This window comes from Narcine bancroftii, chromosome 6 (assembly GCF_036971445.1).
Source record: "Narcine bancroftii isolate sNarBan1 chromosome 6, sNarBan1.hap1, whole genome shotgun sequence".
NCBI classification, from domain to species: Eukaryota; Metazoa; Chordata; class Chondrichthyes; order Torpediniformes; family Narcinidae; genus Narcine; species Narcine bancroftii.
This window is the reverse complement of record NC_091474.1, coordinates 28,011,790-28,030,715: the sequence shown is the minus strand read 5'-3', so window position 1 is coordinate 28,030,715 and position 18,926 is coordinate 28,011,790. Positions and strand designations below refer to the sequence as shown.

The 18,926-nt window shown below is 37.8% G+C and overlaps 1 protein-coding gene across 11 annotated transcripts in view; it reads left to right on the top strand.

Annotated features, from left to right (window-relative positions):
- The window catches only part of LOC138735878 (death-inducer obliterator 1-like), a 144,722-nt gene that overhangs the window by 38,446 nt on the left and 87,350 nt on the right, over positions 1 to 18,926 (top strand). For 8 of the 11 annotated variants that reach the window (XM_069884428.1, XM_069884426.1, XM_069884431.1 and 5 more), the window contains 2 exons: positions 7,861 to 8,107; positions 10,553 to 10,705. In XM_069884428.1, coding sequence (XP_069740529.1) covers positions 7,861 to 8,107; positions 10,553 to 10,705 — 400 coding nt within the window. Of the gene's footprint in view, positions 1 to 5,172; positions 5,193 to 7,860; positions 8,108 to 10,552; positions 10,706 to 18,926 lie in introns of those variants that run through there. The other 3 variants (XM_069884430.1, XM_069884433.1, XM_069884436.1) reach the window with 2 other exon arrangements.

Genomic DNA, 18,926 nt, shown 5'->3' with positions numbered 1-18,926 from the left:
ATAATCTGAATTAGATCAGTTTTCCAAATGATTTAATGAATCAAAGATTAGAAAGGTGTTTCAAAACCAGGTTGCATTTGTGCTTGAAGATAATGGGATCAATTGGTCATGAATAATTTGAACATAATCTTTGACAGATGTAAAATAAGGTTTGAGTTTTGGTTTACATTGATTTCTCGAATCAACTAGCCATTCATGTATTGTCATTAGGACCCTGCTTAATATCTGCTTGCATAGCAGAAGCGATTCTTTGGCTGTGAGATGCTGTGAATGCCCTGAGAAGATGAAAGTTCATGGTCAGATATTTAGATGTTCAAATGCACAAAAGACATGAATGGTGCCATGGTGTATTACAATTTTAGTGACAGACTGATTACTGCATTCATAATTTTACACTCTGATATTTTGGTTGTAGTTGCACAAAACCTTTTCACAACTGTTCAATAAAGCACGTCTCTAGAGGAAGTTTCTTTAGAACCTTTTCCAAACTTTCTTTATTGTACTGCATTTACCTCCCTTCAATGTGGCAAAAAAAACTGAATTATGAAAATTACAGCATGGAAAATGGTCATTCAAAATATACATGATGCTGGCTCTTCAGCTGAGGCTTGGTCATCCTGTTGATTTTATCTGAATAACATGTATTTGTTGTTTATAAATTTCCCTTTTGTTATTAGTTTGCATCGGACCTACTTATAATAAAATTCTTCATGCTTCAGTAACTCTTTTTAAACTAAATACACTGATGATGTTTGAGCCCTTAATCCATAATATTGATTTGGCAGATAATGGAAGCAGGTTAAATAGAATATTACAACAAAATACAGGCCCTTTGACTCATGAAGTTGTACTGATCTATGTAAACCTACTCCACAACAATCCTTCCCTACCTCACACCCATAACTATTTTTTGCATCCATGTGCCTAAGAGTCTTGAATGTCCCTATTTTACGAGACTCCACCACAACCCCTGAAATGCTTTTAGGCCCCCATCACTGGGTTTAAAAAAAAAAATCTGACATTTCCCAAAACTTTTCTCTGCTCATCTTAAGCAGATGTCCTCTGGTTTTTAATATTGTTGCCCCAGGAAAAGAGGTGCTGGCTGTCCATTCATCCATAACCCTCTTAATTTATATATATCTCTTAAGCCACCTCTCATCTTTTGTTGCCCCGAAGTGAAAATTGCTAGCTCAGTCAACCTTGCTTCATAAGATACATTATCTAATCCAGTCAACACTCTGGTAAATTTCCTCTGCACCCTTTAAAGCTTCCACATCCTTTCTGTGATGAGGCAACCAGAACTGAACACAATATTCCAAGTGTGATCTGACCAGAGTTTATCGAGCTGCAACATTATCTCATACCTCTTAAATTCACTCTCCCGACTAATGAAGGCTAGCACACCAAACACCTTCTTAACCATCATATCAACTTGCACGGCAATCTTTAAAGAACCTACAGACCTGGATCCCAAGATCCATCTGTTACTCCACACTGTTAAGTATCCACCTTCACATTGACCTTTCAAAGTGCATCATTTTGCACTAATTCGGATTGATCTCCATCTGCCATTTCTCTGCCAACTCTACATCCTGTCTACATTCTGTTGTAACCTGACAACCTACACTATTCACAACACCTCTTGTATCGTCTGCAAACTTACTGACCCACCTCTCCACCTCATCCAAGTTATTTATAAAAATCGCAAAGAACAATCCCAGAATAGATCCCTGCAGAACGCCATTAGTCGCCAAATTCCAGGCAGCATGCCTTCCATCTACTACTGCCCTCTGCCTTCAGCAGGCAAGCCAATTCAAAATCCAAGCAGCCAAGATTCCATGGATCCCATTCCTTGACTTTCTGAATGAGCCCACTTTGGGGCATCTTGTCAAATGCCTTACTGAAATCTATATATGCCACGTCCACTGCCTTACCTTGAGAGTTATCCTCCAGTCATAAGTTGAAAATAGAAACCTACGTGTGAAGATATTCTTTAATTCCTGGAATCAGTCTAGCATCTTAATTTACCACACCATTTCACTGGTTTTGCTATCCTTCCTATGATGTGTTATCAGTTGGTGATCTATTGTACATCTTGAACAATTTATTATTTTATTGCATTTGGTTCTCTAAAGCAAGTGTCCATTCAACTTTTTGATATTTGTTATAAAGAACTGTGTATCTTCATCTGTAGATGTCTGCTGTGAACTGTTATTGTTAATTCCTTTCAACTTCCTCCCTCCTAAAATGTATATAAAGACTTCATTGGATTTAATTTTCTTTGATAAGTAACTGTTAAGTAGCATTAAGTACTAATTTCAAAGTAAGACATTAATTGAGAACTATCCTGCAACAAACTTTGAATTGACGAGAAATTTAATACTTTTTTTTAAATGTAAAGGCTCCATTATTGTCACGTAATACTACATTTAGAATGAAATTCTTTAACTTTATCTACTGTAAGAAGATGGAGAGTCACCATTTTGACCAGTGCCCCTCACGGAAATGAGACCCAGTGAGGAATGAACTCATAACCCCTGGTTTACAAGACCAGTGCTCTAACCACTGAGCTATAGGAGCCTAACTTGTGTGTGCAGAGAGACCTTTGAATGTGTAAGATTTTCAAAATTATAGGCCATTGCAAAGTAGAAATTAACTCAATACAAACTTTAAAAAATTTATGGAAAATCATTGTAACTTGATACAGGCAGTCCCTGGGTTAAAAACGTCTGATTTACGAACAACTCATACTTACAAACTGATAAGAAGAATGCTGTCGAGTTCCGTTTTGAGTGTAGTTGAGTCAGCATCGCAAGAGAGTATGCTGTACGATACTCTTTTTTTAATTTGTAACATTAAAGTTTTATTTAAACCACCTCATAATACTGCCACCGCTGGAAGCTTGCCGTTCCTGGTCAGTTCGGCTCTGAGGATTTCTGATCTGTTTCAGATATCCGAAATTTTTTTAAAAATTCAGATAATTGAGGATTTCGGAGAATCTGATTTTTTGGATAGCGTTGGAACATCTTACATTAAAGTACATTGTAATAATGCTTTGAATAGTATGGTTTTCCTCAGCTCTGAACTTGCTTTGAACGCATTAGCCATGTTGTACTCTTATTTCGTCTGGTTTACAAATGACTCGTGAACCAATGGTTTGGTGACTCTTGTGTTAAAGGCAGCTAGAAATGAGCAGATGCTTCTTTGCAGCTGATTCTGCCTCCAAGTTTCATTGGCAAAAGTCAATTCTTGACTCTCCAGCACGAGATCCATCCTTTCCAACAGTAGCCGTCTCTCCATCATCTTCTACATCATCCAATTATGTACTATATTATTATGTTTAAGATGTGTATTTGGAAGTGTTTCTTGTGTGTTTTACATGCATAGAAACATAAAATATATGTAATTTACTAAGATTTGACAAACGGATGTTAAATAAGGACCGTATGTACTTGTACCTTCAAGTGAAAGACAGACCTTTGTAATGGAACTTTTTTTTAAACTTGGGGACTGCCTGTATTTGAAACATCAGATAATCTATTCTAAAATTTCTGTTAAAATGGTAGTTGGAGGAAGTTTGTACTCTTAAAGGGGGGAAATAACAACAAAATTTCACTTGCAACATTTTTGGAAATATTCATGGGGATTGTTGAATTTCTGGACTACAGGTATTTAACGATTCTAATCAGTTTAATGCGGCAAATTTAGAGAGTAATGAGATTAGAATCACTGACCAAGAATGGCAGATGTCTTTTTCTTATTGGCAATAGAGAACTGGTTGTTTGCAATTTTGCTTCAGTTTTATTGTCAATTCCTGGGCTTTAGCTTTCAGGGTGATTTTTTTTTTTAAGTTGAGTGCTCATTTTCAAAGTTTTTGTGTCTGTATATATCCAGTAATTTATATACTTCATTATTTCACTTGTGCATGACAGGTTAAAGAAAAGTAAGTGTGGAAAACCTTAATCGTGATATTTATAGTGCAGGAATGGGGGTGGGTGGGGAGGGATGTCAAATGATCCATTACCATTCCAGAGAAAAATAAATTGCTTGGATTAATTCTGCTTGCTAGTTCTTATAGTCCCTTGCCACATCATGCAAAATTCTCTTCCAATATTTTTTAAAAATATTTTATTTGTGGCTTTTCTACACAAACTCCCAACAATTGTTAATATCATTATCAACGATATCCACATTAATTACATTTTGTATTTGTTAATTCCTTACAGTCTTCTCATGGAGTTTGAGTGTTTTTTTAAAATCCTCCCCCTATTTATTTTAAAAGCTCTTCCTATCAGAAGGGAAACTGTTGAATATTTAGAAACACCTTCCTAATGCTTAATCTAATTAATACAAGCAAATATTTTTTTAAAAAAAAGGCAATCTATAATATATATTTGTGCATGTAAGTCTGTTTGTTAGTCTGTATTCCATGCAAAGCAATATGGAGCACTCTAGAAATGTTGGAGGTTCAGAAGGGGTAACATTTGATGCTGAATGTCATGACCACATTCAATTTAACCTTTAAGGTCAAATGAAGTTCAAAAGTTTTTTAAAAAATTGAACGCACCAGGGACATCTTGATTAGTTAAAGTGCTGTGCAACAAAGTACATTGAATATAGACAAGTAGCCAACCCCAGATTAATATGGGCCCAAAAAAGCAAAGCAACATTGGCTGAAGCTGTTCCCAAGCCCATAGAGTTAGACAATGGAGAAAGGAAAAGACAGCAGAGCAACATCAGTCTCACCTCACTGTTGATGCTTCCAGACATGTAAGGAACAGGCAGCAGGAAACAGAGCAGCAGTGATTATGCCAATCTCAGTATTCAGGCCTGAGATAGGCAAGGGGCAGCATGTAGTCAACAACTGAGTGTTTTATTTCCCAGGTAACACCAGGTATCCTGCTAGTTAGAAGCATTGGAGAAAAATTTCAAATCTATTTCTTTTTCTGTGTATTAAATTTAATATAATTTGTCCAGAGTATCATGAATGGCATGTAAAAAATTTACTGTTTTTCTCCCATAACTCATTACCTTTATACCCAGGTCCAGGCTTCCATTCAGTATTTTAAAAATTAAGCAGTATTTTGAGGAAACTGCTGTTCTGGAGAAATACATGGAGGTTGGTGAGGTTCTGTATCCAGATAATAAGAAATGGAAAGAACAAGAGGAAATTTTGGAAATACTACTTTGTAGTAAGTATAGGAGATGGTCAGCATTGAGGTTTTTAGGTCCAGCAGTTTGAAGATTAGATTAACTTAATGAGATTTATTGCTGAGAGTGCAGATCTCTCCATCTTTGCATTCTGGGTTCCAGAGGGAGGGATTCCATGGTGATATATAAGAGTGTGGGAATTCCTGTCATAATCCACATGCATGATCCATGCACAAATAATTCTTTGAACTGAATATCTTGCCAAGACGCTTCATTGTGTGGTCAGTTCAAATGCACTCTATGTGGCCCATAGACCAAAGTTTTAAAAAATGTCCTTTGGGTGAGGAAATATGCCATTCATAAACAATTTAATGACTGATTTTACTTTTTTACTTAAGTCAATTTACATTTTTTTAAAATTTAAAACACGGTAGAAGCCGAACCCATGTCACCCAATTACACCCATGGTAACCTACAACCCCATATATTTTGGAGGATGAGAGAAAACCAAAGCACCTGGAGGAAACCCCACACAGAAATATGGTGAGATTTGATCTTGTGTGTCTAACTAATTAGACTTTGGATTTTTAATCCAGTAAAGTAACTACCATTGCTATCTGGTACTGGATCACGACTGAATCCCTGCCTGCTATCCAGACTACAACCGAGTGCTGCTTGTCTTTTGCTGCATGTCTTTTTGGTATTGAATGTTAGTGCTTGGGGCTTCCTTTTGTTATGATGCAGTAATGCGATGGGTCCCATTGGTTGAGTCAACAATTTGACAGCTCTTCGTTTGTTCCTGATACTGAAATGCAATAGTTTCCACATGACACCTAACTTTTGCAGGTAAACGATTAACAATAACCAGCAATAAAATAATGTTATCTAAATTATTTCTGTATTTGGTCTTGCCAGTAGAAGCACTGAACTTAACATGGTCTTGATTTGTCTTTAGAGCAGGAGTTTCCAGATTCCTACGATTAGCATAGTTGTTAGCACAACACTAGTAGAGTGCCAATGACTGGATTCAAATCCAATGCACTCTCCCCATGACTGCGTGGGTTTCCTCCCACCTATACAGGGTTGGTACGTTATTTGGATGGACTGGACTGTTACTGTGTTGTATCTCTAAATTTAAATAATTGCACATTTTTAATGTTCTTATGGCAAGTGCATTTTGCTTTTGTTCCACTATTTAAGAGTAATGTAAAATAATCCAAAATTAGTAAGTGGGGCTGAATTTTGCTGAATAAATTTTCTGTTGAATTGCTCACAATCTCCAGTTAGTATGCTCTCCTACTGAAATCCTAAACCCCATCTGCTTACTGAGATTCCTCAGCATTTCCACTCAACCATCTGTGAAATGTATGACATAAATGGCACTTTTACATCAAACTTAAGAATCTGTTCCACCGTGCACAAGGAGAGTGAATATGATTTGATAAGCCATATGAACTTGAAGTCCATGTGATGAAGTAATTGAAAGAATTAAATCTGCACAAAAATGTAGTTCCAAAAGAAATTGCCTCAGCTTCTGTTGCCAATCACAAAGATGATGGCTAATTTTTAATCTTTTCAATAAAAAGTTTGTTCATCTGTCTTGAATGTATTTGGCAAATGAGCCTCCCCAGTTACCTTGCCACAAGAATTCCAAAGATTCACTGTTGACTTCAGAAAGTTCTTTTTATTTCTATCCTGATTGGCTGACCTTTTATTTTGAGCTGATCTCTTTCAAGCCCTGTTAACAAGATGATACAAGATGATTGCAGCAAGTGGAGCTGTTGCTCCCAACTCCAATCCAGATTCAACCTGACTTTCTAAGCACTTTATGCGGAGCTTGCACATTCTCGTTGTAAACAGTACACCCAGGTGCTGCAGTTGCCTCCACCATTCCAAAAACGTGCAATGTGGTTGGTTAATTGGCCAATATAAATTATTCTTAATATGGGTTGTTAAGAGAATTGGAGTGGAGATGATAGGCATGTAGAAGAGAGGTTTCAGGGAAATAAGTGGAGCTGGTGTGATTGGTTATGCAGTCTTATCAGAGTGGGTTCAACAGTAGACTGACTCATGTTTTATAAGAATGAGATCACTTGCTAATTCTTATTCAGCAAAATTCTGATGATCTTACATGCTTGAGACTCGATGCTAAACCAGCTGATTTCCGAAGCTATTAAATGTTATTGCTATGTATCTCAACATTTTTTAAATCCCCCTTTTTAAAAGCAGTGTTATAACAAATTTGTAAGTTTAAAGGGAGCATGACAAACATTACCTGGTGAGGTAGGATTTCCTAATAGAGATTACTGAAGTTTTATTGTAAGTGCCCTATTGGCTAAATTAGGATTAACCCTACCATCACAGAATATTTTTTGGGCCATTCTGCATAGTCATTCATTGAAGCTTGTGAAAAATAAGTGGCATCATGCTATATTTGATTGCATGTATAAAAGTTTTGTTTGAGGATTGGGATCTTGTGAAAGATGCAATGTAAATCAAATTTTTTTATTTTAAATTATTGCTAATTGAGTCACTTCAATTTTTTTGTAGGCAATTTGTAATGTAGTTTTAAGGAATTTTTTTAAAAGCAACCTAATGGTGAAATTGGAGCAAACATGTAACCAGCTTTAAGTACTGCATTGCTCTAGCCATGTACATTATTATTTAGAGTAAAAACGTATGGTATGTTACAGTTTCTGTTCTTTGCAGCAGGTAGGTTGCCATGTGGATCTATCTATGGACAGCAAAAAGTGTCTAAGTCCACGCCTGTCAAAGGATCAGCCAAACCTTTCTGGAGAGAGCTGTTTTGCCAACAGGACGGATTTGTATCAAACTGCTAACACTGCAACAACCATGTTAAGTGATAAAGATCCTCTACTGCCATCATCAAGTGCACCATTCAGATTGGAGCTGCAGGCAGATGGTAGTGAGCAGTGCGACATAAACGCAACTGGAGGTACTCTTCTGTTTTGTATTGAGTATGCAATGTCTCTTACTATCTGTTTCAGAAAGTTACTAATCTGACTTGATAGAATCTTTTGTTACAACAGTTTCTAAGAACCTAGCTGATTTTATTTTAGGAGATTTGGTTATTATTTCCACAGAACACTCCTCATTTTGCTGACTGTTTGAAGAAAGGTCATGGTGTGCCTGTATCTCTTTATTACAACTCCCAAGAACGAAGCTATAAGAAAGGTCATGGTGCACCTGTATCTCTTTATTACAACTCCCAAGAACTAAGCTATAAGCTAATTTTTATTGGAGTCCATCATCTTGTTTTTGGGACTGGGGTATTAAATTTATCAGGATGTTTGCTCCCTGTGCTGAATCTTTGTAAAGATAGTCATGTTTAGTGCCAAACTCACTTTCTATTCATAACTTTAAATGAGGAAGTTGAGAGTTACCTGACAAACGGCCTTTTAAAATTGTTTAAGGAATCAGCTTTTATTGCTGATTCTGGTAGGATATTCCAGATCCTTTTAATGCTGATGACCCATGGAAAGGTTCCAACTAACACCCTGGGCTTTGTTTTGGGACATCTCTGGATGTCTACCTCCCCTTATTTTTACCACTGTTATTTTGTTTTCACTCTAAAAGTGATAGCATATTTATGCTGGGCTGTGATGAGCACTCTAATGCAAGGGAAAGTCTTTAATTCTCATGTAAAACCTTTGTACGTCTATGTTGAAGAGTAGCACAAAGGAACATAGAAGAAGGGAAAGGTGTCTTGGGCTTGAGTTTGTTGAATAATTTCATAATGCCATTGCTGGAACTCCCTCAAGTCCGTTTTCCCACCTGATCCCAACATCTGATTTTCTTAGAATATAAATTTTATAAATTGAGCATGCTCAGTTACTTAGTAATTATAGCCATCTGGGATAGACAGCTCATATATGTATAATACTGAATGAAGAAATTTTTTTGTTAATTCTGGTACGCTGCCTTTTAGTTCCAGGCTCTTTCGGCATCTTGTATACCTTATTGACAATAATCTTTGGTTTAGAAATCCTTTAGTTTAAGATTATTTATTATCATACTGTTTCTCTTCATAAAGTCATCCCCCTTCCCATAAAGCATCCTCCTTTTCCTTTGATCCACTTGCAGCTTTGTCAAAGGCTAGAATGGTGGCATAAAAAGTGTTACTTAAATTTAACACTGGAAAAGATTAAACTTTTTACAAAATGCATATGGAGAATATCTGTTACACTTTAATGCAAAATGAGTTAAGGTCCCTTTTATTGTCACGTACTAATACATAACTGTAATATACATGATATACTTCAACTTTTGTCTATGGTAAGACAAGCATAGAGTTGCTCAGAACCCCTAACTATAGGAGAAAGCAAAGCAAAAGAAAGTCCCTTCAGTGACAGAATGCCCATCCTCCTGTTCAAACCATTGAAGGATAGGACCTGATGCTCAGACTGCCAATTTGATCAGGAAGCCTTCAGTACCTGTTCTCCCTGTACTGATAGGACCTGATGCTCAGACTGCCAATTTGATCAGGAAGCCTTCAGTACCTGTTCTCCCTGTACTGGTCCTCTGTACTCCGAATCTGTGCCCCTTGTGGTACGCTGCCAAGCTTAGGCACCTCTATCTTGGGCACAGACCAGTGGATGCAGGATTTTTTAAAAAACCAAAAACTGGAGACTCCTTTAACATGGTGTTTAAAACCTGTACTAGGTAGGACTGGCAGTTGGGCCCAGCAGAACAGCGTTTTGTCTCCGCTCCCCACTCTCCTTGGTCCATACAAGCAGCAGCACTGCCTTTGCAGCAGGTTCTGCAGCCTGCTGTTTTTTTTAGTCATGGAAAAGTTAGCACAAAGATTGTTAATTGGGTTTTTGTATACATTTTTGGATAAGCTTTTATAATGTTTTGTGATTTTAAAAGAAATATATTAACATTTTAACCCGTTTGACAAAGCTGTAAGACACAAATGTATTCAAATTTTCATCTCATTTAATCAGTAGCTGTTAATTTATGGTTATTTTGGTGCAATAGTTTGCTGCTCTACTGGAACCTTTAAGAATTATTTTTTGCACAGACATAAGAAAGCATTTTTCCTATATTCATTTTTTTATATTTTGGAAAATAGCTTTTGAAACCCATCCTGAAAATCCAAAGTGGTAAATGAGAGAGTTGTGATCAAATCAATTTGATTATTATTTCTTGGTATTCTTTAAAATAATTCTATGCTTTAAGTGCTAATGATGTGGCAAAAACAAGGTAAGAAAAAGGAGGTTGCATGAATTGATAGTTGTTTGTAAAGAAATCTGGATCTATAATCTGTACACAATGAAATGAATAATTTCTTAGTCATTGGATAACACAAATGAAAGAACATTGTGCTGAAATTAATTTTAGTCATTGATTTAAAAGAGAGCCATGTTATTAATTGCAGCCTTAAGTTTGGGTGCTGTGAAAGAAGTCATCACTTCAGTTGAAGATGACGAACACGGAGTGTCTGATCTTCAGGAGTCTTCACAGAATAGCAGCAACTCTGAGCCCAATCCAATTCAAGCAAACAGAAAATCCCCCCGTCTCCACACATCAGGTTAGTGATTGCAGGAAGATTATAAGACTGGATTAAGGTCTCCACTTCTTTGCGTTTTAATTTGGTTGGAAATGTATTTTAAAAGTATACGTCTTTTAAACCTGTTCTGGAAATAGTTTTAAGTTTGCTCTAGTATTCATACAATATTAAGATACATAGTCCCAAAATTTCAGTAATATTATTTTATCTCCTATGAACACTGCAAGACCTGCCAAGTTCCTCCAACATTTCTGTGCTTTTACTAAGTCTATTCAGACTATGAAGCTTTTACAGATGCATAGATTATGATTTATTGTCAGAGTGCATACATGACATCACATATAACCCTGAGATTCTTTTTTTCCTGCAGGCAAGGCAGAATTACCCTTATTGGTGAAGGGGAAAAAAACTGTACACAATGTGCACATGTTTTAAAAAAAGAAATGTAAACAAACTGCAATACAGAGAAGGGAAAAAAATAAAGTGCAAAAGTAAAAGTCCTTAAATGAGTCTCTGATTGAGATTGTTGTTGAGGAATCTGATGTTGGAGCAGCTGTTCCTCAACCTGGTAGTGTGAGTCTTGTGGCACTTTTCCTCTTTCCCGATGGTAGTAACGAGAACAGTGTGCGCTGGGTAGTGTGGATCCTTGATGATTGCTGCTGCTCTCCGATAGCAGCGTTCCCTGTAGATGTTCTCAATGGTTGGAGGATTTTGCTGGTGATGTCCTGGTCTGTGTCCACTACCTTTTGCAGGGCTTTACACTTGGATATTGGTGTCCCCGTGATGTAGCTGGTCAGCACACTTTCCATCAAAAAGCTATAGAAATTTGTAAGGGTATCTGGTATCATACCAAACCTCAACAAACTCCTTAGGAAGTAGAGGCACTGATATGCTTTCTTCAGTGACATTAGAGTGTTGGGCTCAAGAAAGATCCTCCAGGAAAGCTGACTATATTTCCTCATTCATTGGTGCCCCAGTATCCTTGATTCACTTTATTTTTCAAATCCATGTCTAAATACATAACTGAGCATCTCTGGACTAGAATTTGAAGATTCAGTTTCAATGAAGAAATTTCTTCTGATGTCTGACATTTTGACATTGAGCCATAGTTACAATTTCAAGTGAAAATGTGCACCTTTTCAAGTTTCCTTAGGATTTTATTTCAATGTGATCGCATCCTCTTTTGACATTCTGGTTCATTTCCTCTTTCTGTGCAATCCTCTTATTGTGTAGTGAAACTGATACTTAGTGCATTTGTTTAAAGAGCATCAAATCCCTACATAATAATGGATTTAAATTCACATAGCCATAATGTAATCTTGAGTAAGGCTTGTTTTTTCCAATTATATTAAAGGCTAACATACTAATTTTTTAAAAAAATTGCAGGCTGTCTAATAATAGATTTCTGTGATTGTTTTGTGCAGTAATATCTGGGTCCCTTTTAAATATCACTATTTCTAACTCTAATAATGGATTTCAGTTTTTCTTAAAAGTGCATAACTTTTTGTGCCTTCATAATGTATCCTCTCTTTCATAAGTGTCATTCAACATAGAAACAGGCTCGTTGGCTCATTATGTTCATGCCAATCATTGTACCTTGCCTATACTAATTGCTTTTACAGTGCCCAATCCACAGCCTTGTATGCCGTGGCAAATCTCAGGTTTATTCAAATGCAGAAACATTGTGTCATTGCCTACCTTCAGTAGCTACTCAGACAGTGCATTCTACATTCTCTGGGTGGGGGTGGGGGGGGGGGGGGGGAAGAATCCCTGAGATTGCCTATAAATCTCTTACTGTTAACCTAAACATAGGGCCTCTATTATTCATCTTACTTATTCCCCACATAATTTTCTATACCTCTATCTTGTTCCCCTCGGCCTCCTCCACTCCAAAGAAAGTAAATTCAGCCTGCCCAGTGTCTTTACTGAAAAAGAAATCCATCTTTGGCGAATTTCTCTCCAGTGCAATCATATTCTTGCTATCGTGTGCTGACCAGAAATGAACACATTACTCCAGCTGTGGTCTAACCAATTTTTTTATATTTGCATAATAACATCCCTGTTGTTGTCCCTCTATTAGTGATGTCTATTATGGTTTTTACACAGCCGCTGTGTTCTGGGAAATTTTTGCAAATTTCCTGCAATACGGCTGTGTAAAAATTTCAGGACAGAAATGAGCAACTTATTCCCATTCTGAAATTTTTCCTGAGCCATTCCCAAACTATACTGAACTGCAGGCTATCCACAACAATGGGCTAATGAATATGATGTACACTAATGGTGTCGACGCAGTGACGCTGTACGTTGCACACGGTCTACATCTCGGTCAACCTCGACAGCCTTCAAAATGACCACGACTCAGGAATTTTAGTGTAAATGTCCTTCCTGAGTGAGCAGTCACGATAGAGGGCAAGTGTGAAAAATATCAACAGGAAATTATCACTACAGCTATGTAAAAAAAAAAAAAAAAAAAATTATATATAACCATATAACCACTTACAGCACAGAACAGGCCAGTTCGGCCCTACTAGTCCATGCCGTAACAAATCCCCACCCTCCTAGTCCCACTGACCAGCACCCGGTCCATACCCCTCCAGTCCTCTCCTCTCCATGTAACTATCCAGTCTATCCTTAAATGTAACCAATGATCCCGCCTCAACCACGTCTGCCGGAAGCTCATTCCACATCCCTACCACCCTTTGCGTAAAGAAATTTTCCCTCATGTTCCCCTTATAATTTTCCCCCTTCAATCTTAAACCATGCCCTCTAGTTTGAATCTCCCCCACTCTTAATTGAAAAAGCCTATCCACATTTACTCTGTCTGTCCCTTTTAAAATCTTAAACACCTCTATCAAGTTCCCCCTCAATCTTCTACGCTCCAGAGAAAAAAAGCCCTAGTCTGCACAACCTTTCCCTAACTCAAACCTTGAAATCCTGTCAAAATTCTCGTGAACCTTCTCTGCACTCTCTCTATTTTGTTTATATCTTTCCTATAATTTGGTGACCAAAACTGTACACAGTACTCCAAATTTGGCCTCACCAATGCCTTGTACAATTTCATCATAACCTCCCTACTCTTGAATTCAGTACTCCGATTTATGAAGGCCAACATTCCAAATGCCTTCTTCACCACACCATCTACCTGAGTATCAGCCTTGAGGGTACTATTTACCATCACTCCTAAATCCCTTTGTTGTTCTGCACATCTCAATAGCCTACCATTTAATGCATATGACCTATTTAGATTTGCCTTTCTAAAATGTAACACCTCACACTTATCTGTATTAAATTCCGTCAGCCATTTCTCAGCCCACACCTCCAGCCTTCCTAAATCACCTTTTAATCTAGGGTAATCTTTCTCACTGTCCACACCACCATCAATCTGTATCATCCGTAAACTTGCTTATCTAATTCTCTACCCCTACTTCCAGATCGTTAATATATATATATATAACAAACAATAGTGGACCCAGGACCGATCCCTGAGGAACTCCACTAGTCGCCGGCCTCCAATTGGACAAACAATTTTCTACCACTACTCTCTGACACCTCCCATTCAACCATTGCTGAATCTATTTCACTACCTCCTTATTTATACCTAATGCCTCCACCTTTTTTCCTAACCTCCTTTGGGGAACTTTGTCAAAAGCTTTACTAAAGTCTAAATAGACAACATCCACAGCTTTCCCTTCATCAATCTTTTTTGTAACCCCCTCGAAAAACTCAATCAGGTTTGTTAAGCATGATCTATCCCTGACAAAACCATGCTGATTACTCCCTATCAATCCCTGTACCTCCAAATATTTGTAAATACCATCCCTCAGAACACTTTCCATCAACTTACCCACCACAGACGTCAGACTCACGGGCCTATAATTCCCAGGTTTACATTTGGACCCTTTCTTAAACAGCGGAACTACATGCGCCACCCACCAATCCTTTGGCACTACCCCCGTGACCAGTGACATCCTAAGTATCTCTGTTAATGGCACCATTATCTGTCCACAAGCCTCCCTGAGTGTCCTTGGGAATATTTTGTCCGGTCCCGGAGATTTATCCACCTTTATCTTTTTCAACACAGCCATCGTTACCTCCTCGGTTATCCTTATATGCTTCATGACCTCCCCACTATTTTTCTTTACTTCAATTGGTTCAATATTTTTTTCCCTAGTGAATGCCGAGGCAAAGAAATCATTCAAAATTTCCCCCATTTCCTCTGACTTCTCACTCAGCCCACCCTCGCTATCTACAAGGGGTCCAATTTTATCCCTCACTAATCTTTTACTTTTAATGTACTTATAGAAACCCTTTGGATTTATTTTTACTCTGTCTGCCAAAGCCTCTTTGAGCCTTTTTTTGGCCTTTCTAATTTCTTTCTTAAGATTCCTTCTATACTCCTTGTAGTCCTCCTTCAAACTCTCAGCCACCTGCTCTTTATACCTCTTGTACACCTCCCTCTTTCTCCTAACCAAATTTCCAATATTCCTCGAAAACCAAGCCTCCCTATGACTTCCAGCCTTTCCTTTGATCCTCACTGGGACATATCTACTCTGTACCCTCAAAATTTCTTTTTTGAATATCCTCCATTTTTCATTTACATCCTTGCCTGAAAATATCCTGTCCCACTCAATACTCCCCAAATCCCTTCTTATTCATTCGAAATTTGCTCTTCTCCAATCCAGAACCTCAACTTTAGGCCCCTCCTTGCTCTTCCCTAAAACTACCCAAAAACTAACAGAGTTATGATCACTAGACCCAATTTGTTCTCCAACATTAATGTCCGATACCTGACCTAGCTCGTTCCCTAACAGGAGATCTAGTATTACACCATCCCGAGTCGGTTCTTCTACTAATTGATTTAGAAAACAATCTTGAACACATTTAACGAACTCTAGCCCATCCAGCCCTCTAACCGTATGGGTATCCCAATCAATGTGAGGGAAGTTAAAATCTCCCATGATCACTACCTTATGATTCTCACACATTTATGTTATCTCCCTACAAATTTGTTCCTCTAATTTTCTTGGCCCATTTGGTGGTCTGTAATACACCCCTATTAGCACCCTCATGCCTCCTTCACACCTCAATTCCACCCAAACAGCCTCACTGGACGATCCCTCCAGACCATCCTGCCACCTCACGGTAGTAATGTCCTCCTTAACAAGCAGAGCAACTCCTCCCCCTTTTTTACCCCCTGATCTATCACATCATATCTCGTATTCTTCACTATATTACCTGCCTATGTATCCTATTTGCCCTACTGATTACCTCACACTTAATATGGATAATTTACATTTATCATTCCTTTCATTTTTTACATTTTAAATTACATTTAAATGTAGACATACAGCACAGTACAGACCATTTTGCCCCATGAGCCCATGCTGCCTAATTACACCCAATTAATCTACAACCCCCGGTACATTTAAAAAGGTGGAAGGAAACCAGAGCCCACAGGGAAAATCCATACAGACACTGAAAACTTAGCAACTCCATACAGTGCGGGATTCAAACCCTTGTCCCGATCACTGGTGCTGTAACAGCAATATACTAACTGCGCTGCCCCATCTTCCATTTTATCAACTGATCAGTATCATCCTGCAGCCTAAGACTATCTTGCTCGCTTCCAAAATAGTAATTTTCATTAAAATTTGCTTTCCTTCCCACCTCCCCATTTATCATTTGATAGCATGCAATTGACTGTTTAATAATGTTTGGGATTTTAATTAACCCAGTTGTTTATACTTCACTGTGAATATTTTGCTAACTTTCTTGAAATTTGCATTTTCTTACATCATGGAAGGAATCCATATGGTCCATTAATGTCTTTTTTTTCTCCCCTCCCCCCCCCCCCCCCCGCCCAATACACTACCCTGTAATCTTTTCTCTTGTATACAACCACTACTGACTCAGCTACCAGTCTCTTGTATTGGGAGTAATGTTCGGTAACCAGTTAACCCATCAGCCAGCACATCTTTGGGATATGGGAACAAATAGCACCCACCTCACACACAGGGAGAACACGAATACTGCATGCACAGGACAGGAGTTTGGAAATGAATATGGGTCATGCATGTTTTAAGCTTTATGTGTCTTTTCTTGGTTCACTGAATATTTTTGGAACGGTTACATAGCTTTATTGAGAGGGGTTGCTGCAGTTTCCATTTTCTGATTTTTGTTTTGTAAGACTTTCTGAAATAATTTCCAACAAATACTTTTCCCTGCCTGCTCTTTGCTTGTGCCTTGATGAAGGGTTCAAGACTGAAGCGTTGGTTACCCTTCCTATAGATGTAGGTGACCTGCCCAGCACTTCTGTGTATTACAAATTTAAGTTTCTTTTGTAGCGCTCATCTTGGTGTTGCTGACCTATAATGTTGCCTTGATGTGGCTATAAGCTTAACCATCCAGATTTTTGCTACCAATATCCATGTGCCATGTATTCTGTCAATTTTACATTTTCAAAGAATGCTTTTGGAGTTATAAAGATTGAAAATCTCTTTCCTATGAATATTTTCTGACTGTAGAATTTTTAAAATGATATAATTGATTGGAGATATAAAATTTGGATTTTTACTTGTGCGACAGAGTATATAGATATGTTTTTTGGGAGATGAATTGAGAAAGGTTTGTTAGAGTAGATTACATACAAAACCGATTTTGTTTTAAATACTGGAGATATTTAGACATATGCTAATGCTAGACATATCAGCTCCACAGCTTTTGCAAGAGCTTTGGAGAGTGCTCAAGAAGCTTCAACAATGGATTGTTGCTTACAAAAGGCAACAGATGAAAGATCTTGTCAGAATCTCCTTCTGCCTGGAAAAGAACTTGCTGTTCTAAGAGGGTCATGTGGTTTTGCAAGCAGAGAGAGTCAAACAGGCTTTCTCTTAGAGAGAGAGAGAGACTTCTACAGTGTTACAGCCAGCAGAAGCAACTGGGACTGGAACAGGACTGCCCCATTTGGAAGACTGCCTGGTCAAAGCCCTTGTGGTTCATGCAAGAGGAGAGGACTGACTGTCTAATATTTCACTTGAAATAAAAGAAACAAAAAGGAACCTGAAAGAAAGAGGTTATCATCTGGAGAGCCCTGAAGGGGCAAATTTCGTTAGCAAGACGCTGAAGTGACTGATGGAAGTACATCAGTTGTGGATGTCCTGGAACAACAAATCTCTCTCTGAAAACCGACAAGTACCTTCCTGAGTGGTAATCATTTACCTTTCAAGCACCAAATCCTGGTGAACTTTATAAATGTTAAATTCTGTGCACAATATAAGAATTGCCTGCAACCAGTGAACTTGGAGGAATGAGAAGTGAGATTGGACTGTGAACCAAAGAACTTTTCTGAACTTACACACGTGCACTTAGAATTAGGAGGGGAGTCGTTAGGTTAGTTAAGTCAATAGTGATAGTTAAAGTGTGATTCTGTTTCATGTTTAAAGATAATTAAAAGCAACTTTTGTTTAAATAACCATTTGTTTTGGTGAATATCTATTTGCAGTTGGGTTTATGAGTCCTCTGGGCTTGTAACACATGTTAATGATAATGAGTTTATTGTTATCTATGTTGTTTAATGCACATGTGCACTGAAATTCTTGCTGCAACTGAACAGGTGCTTTGTTTTAAAAAAAATCTACATGCTAAATACAAAATTGAATTAAAGACAATTGTGCATTTAAAGTTGTGGGTTGATTCTGGTGCATAATCACAGAGGGTGGAACCTAAAAATATAATTCCAAGTCCCTTTCTTACTGTAGACACCTGTTGATACATCTATTAATAGTATTGTTTTATTTGTTTATATCTCTTAATGCTATTCTACTCAGATTTCAAATTTATTGTCAGAGTATATATGTGACCACATACAATCCTAAGATTCTTCTTTCGGCAGGCGAGGCAGAATTACCACTTATTGATAGTACAAAACTGTACATCGCGTATACATATAGTTTTTTTTGCATTCCTTGCTAAATTGTTGTGTGCTCTTGTCCCAGTGTCTTCAGATGTATTTCTATTTTTTAAAACAATGATCCTTCTGAGAGTCATTCACCCTTCAAGGAGCCAATGTATCAGACTTTTTGGAGAGAGAAAGAGAGAGCATTCCTGCTTTAACATTTGACTGTCCTGATTTAGATATTCACTACCTCTTACTAGTTCACTTTCATCTCTTGGCAAGATGTTAGTCCCCCGAAACTGTTCTTAAAAACATAACTTGCTCCTCCCTTTTTGGGAATACTGAATTTGA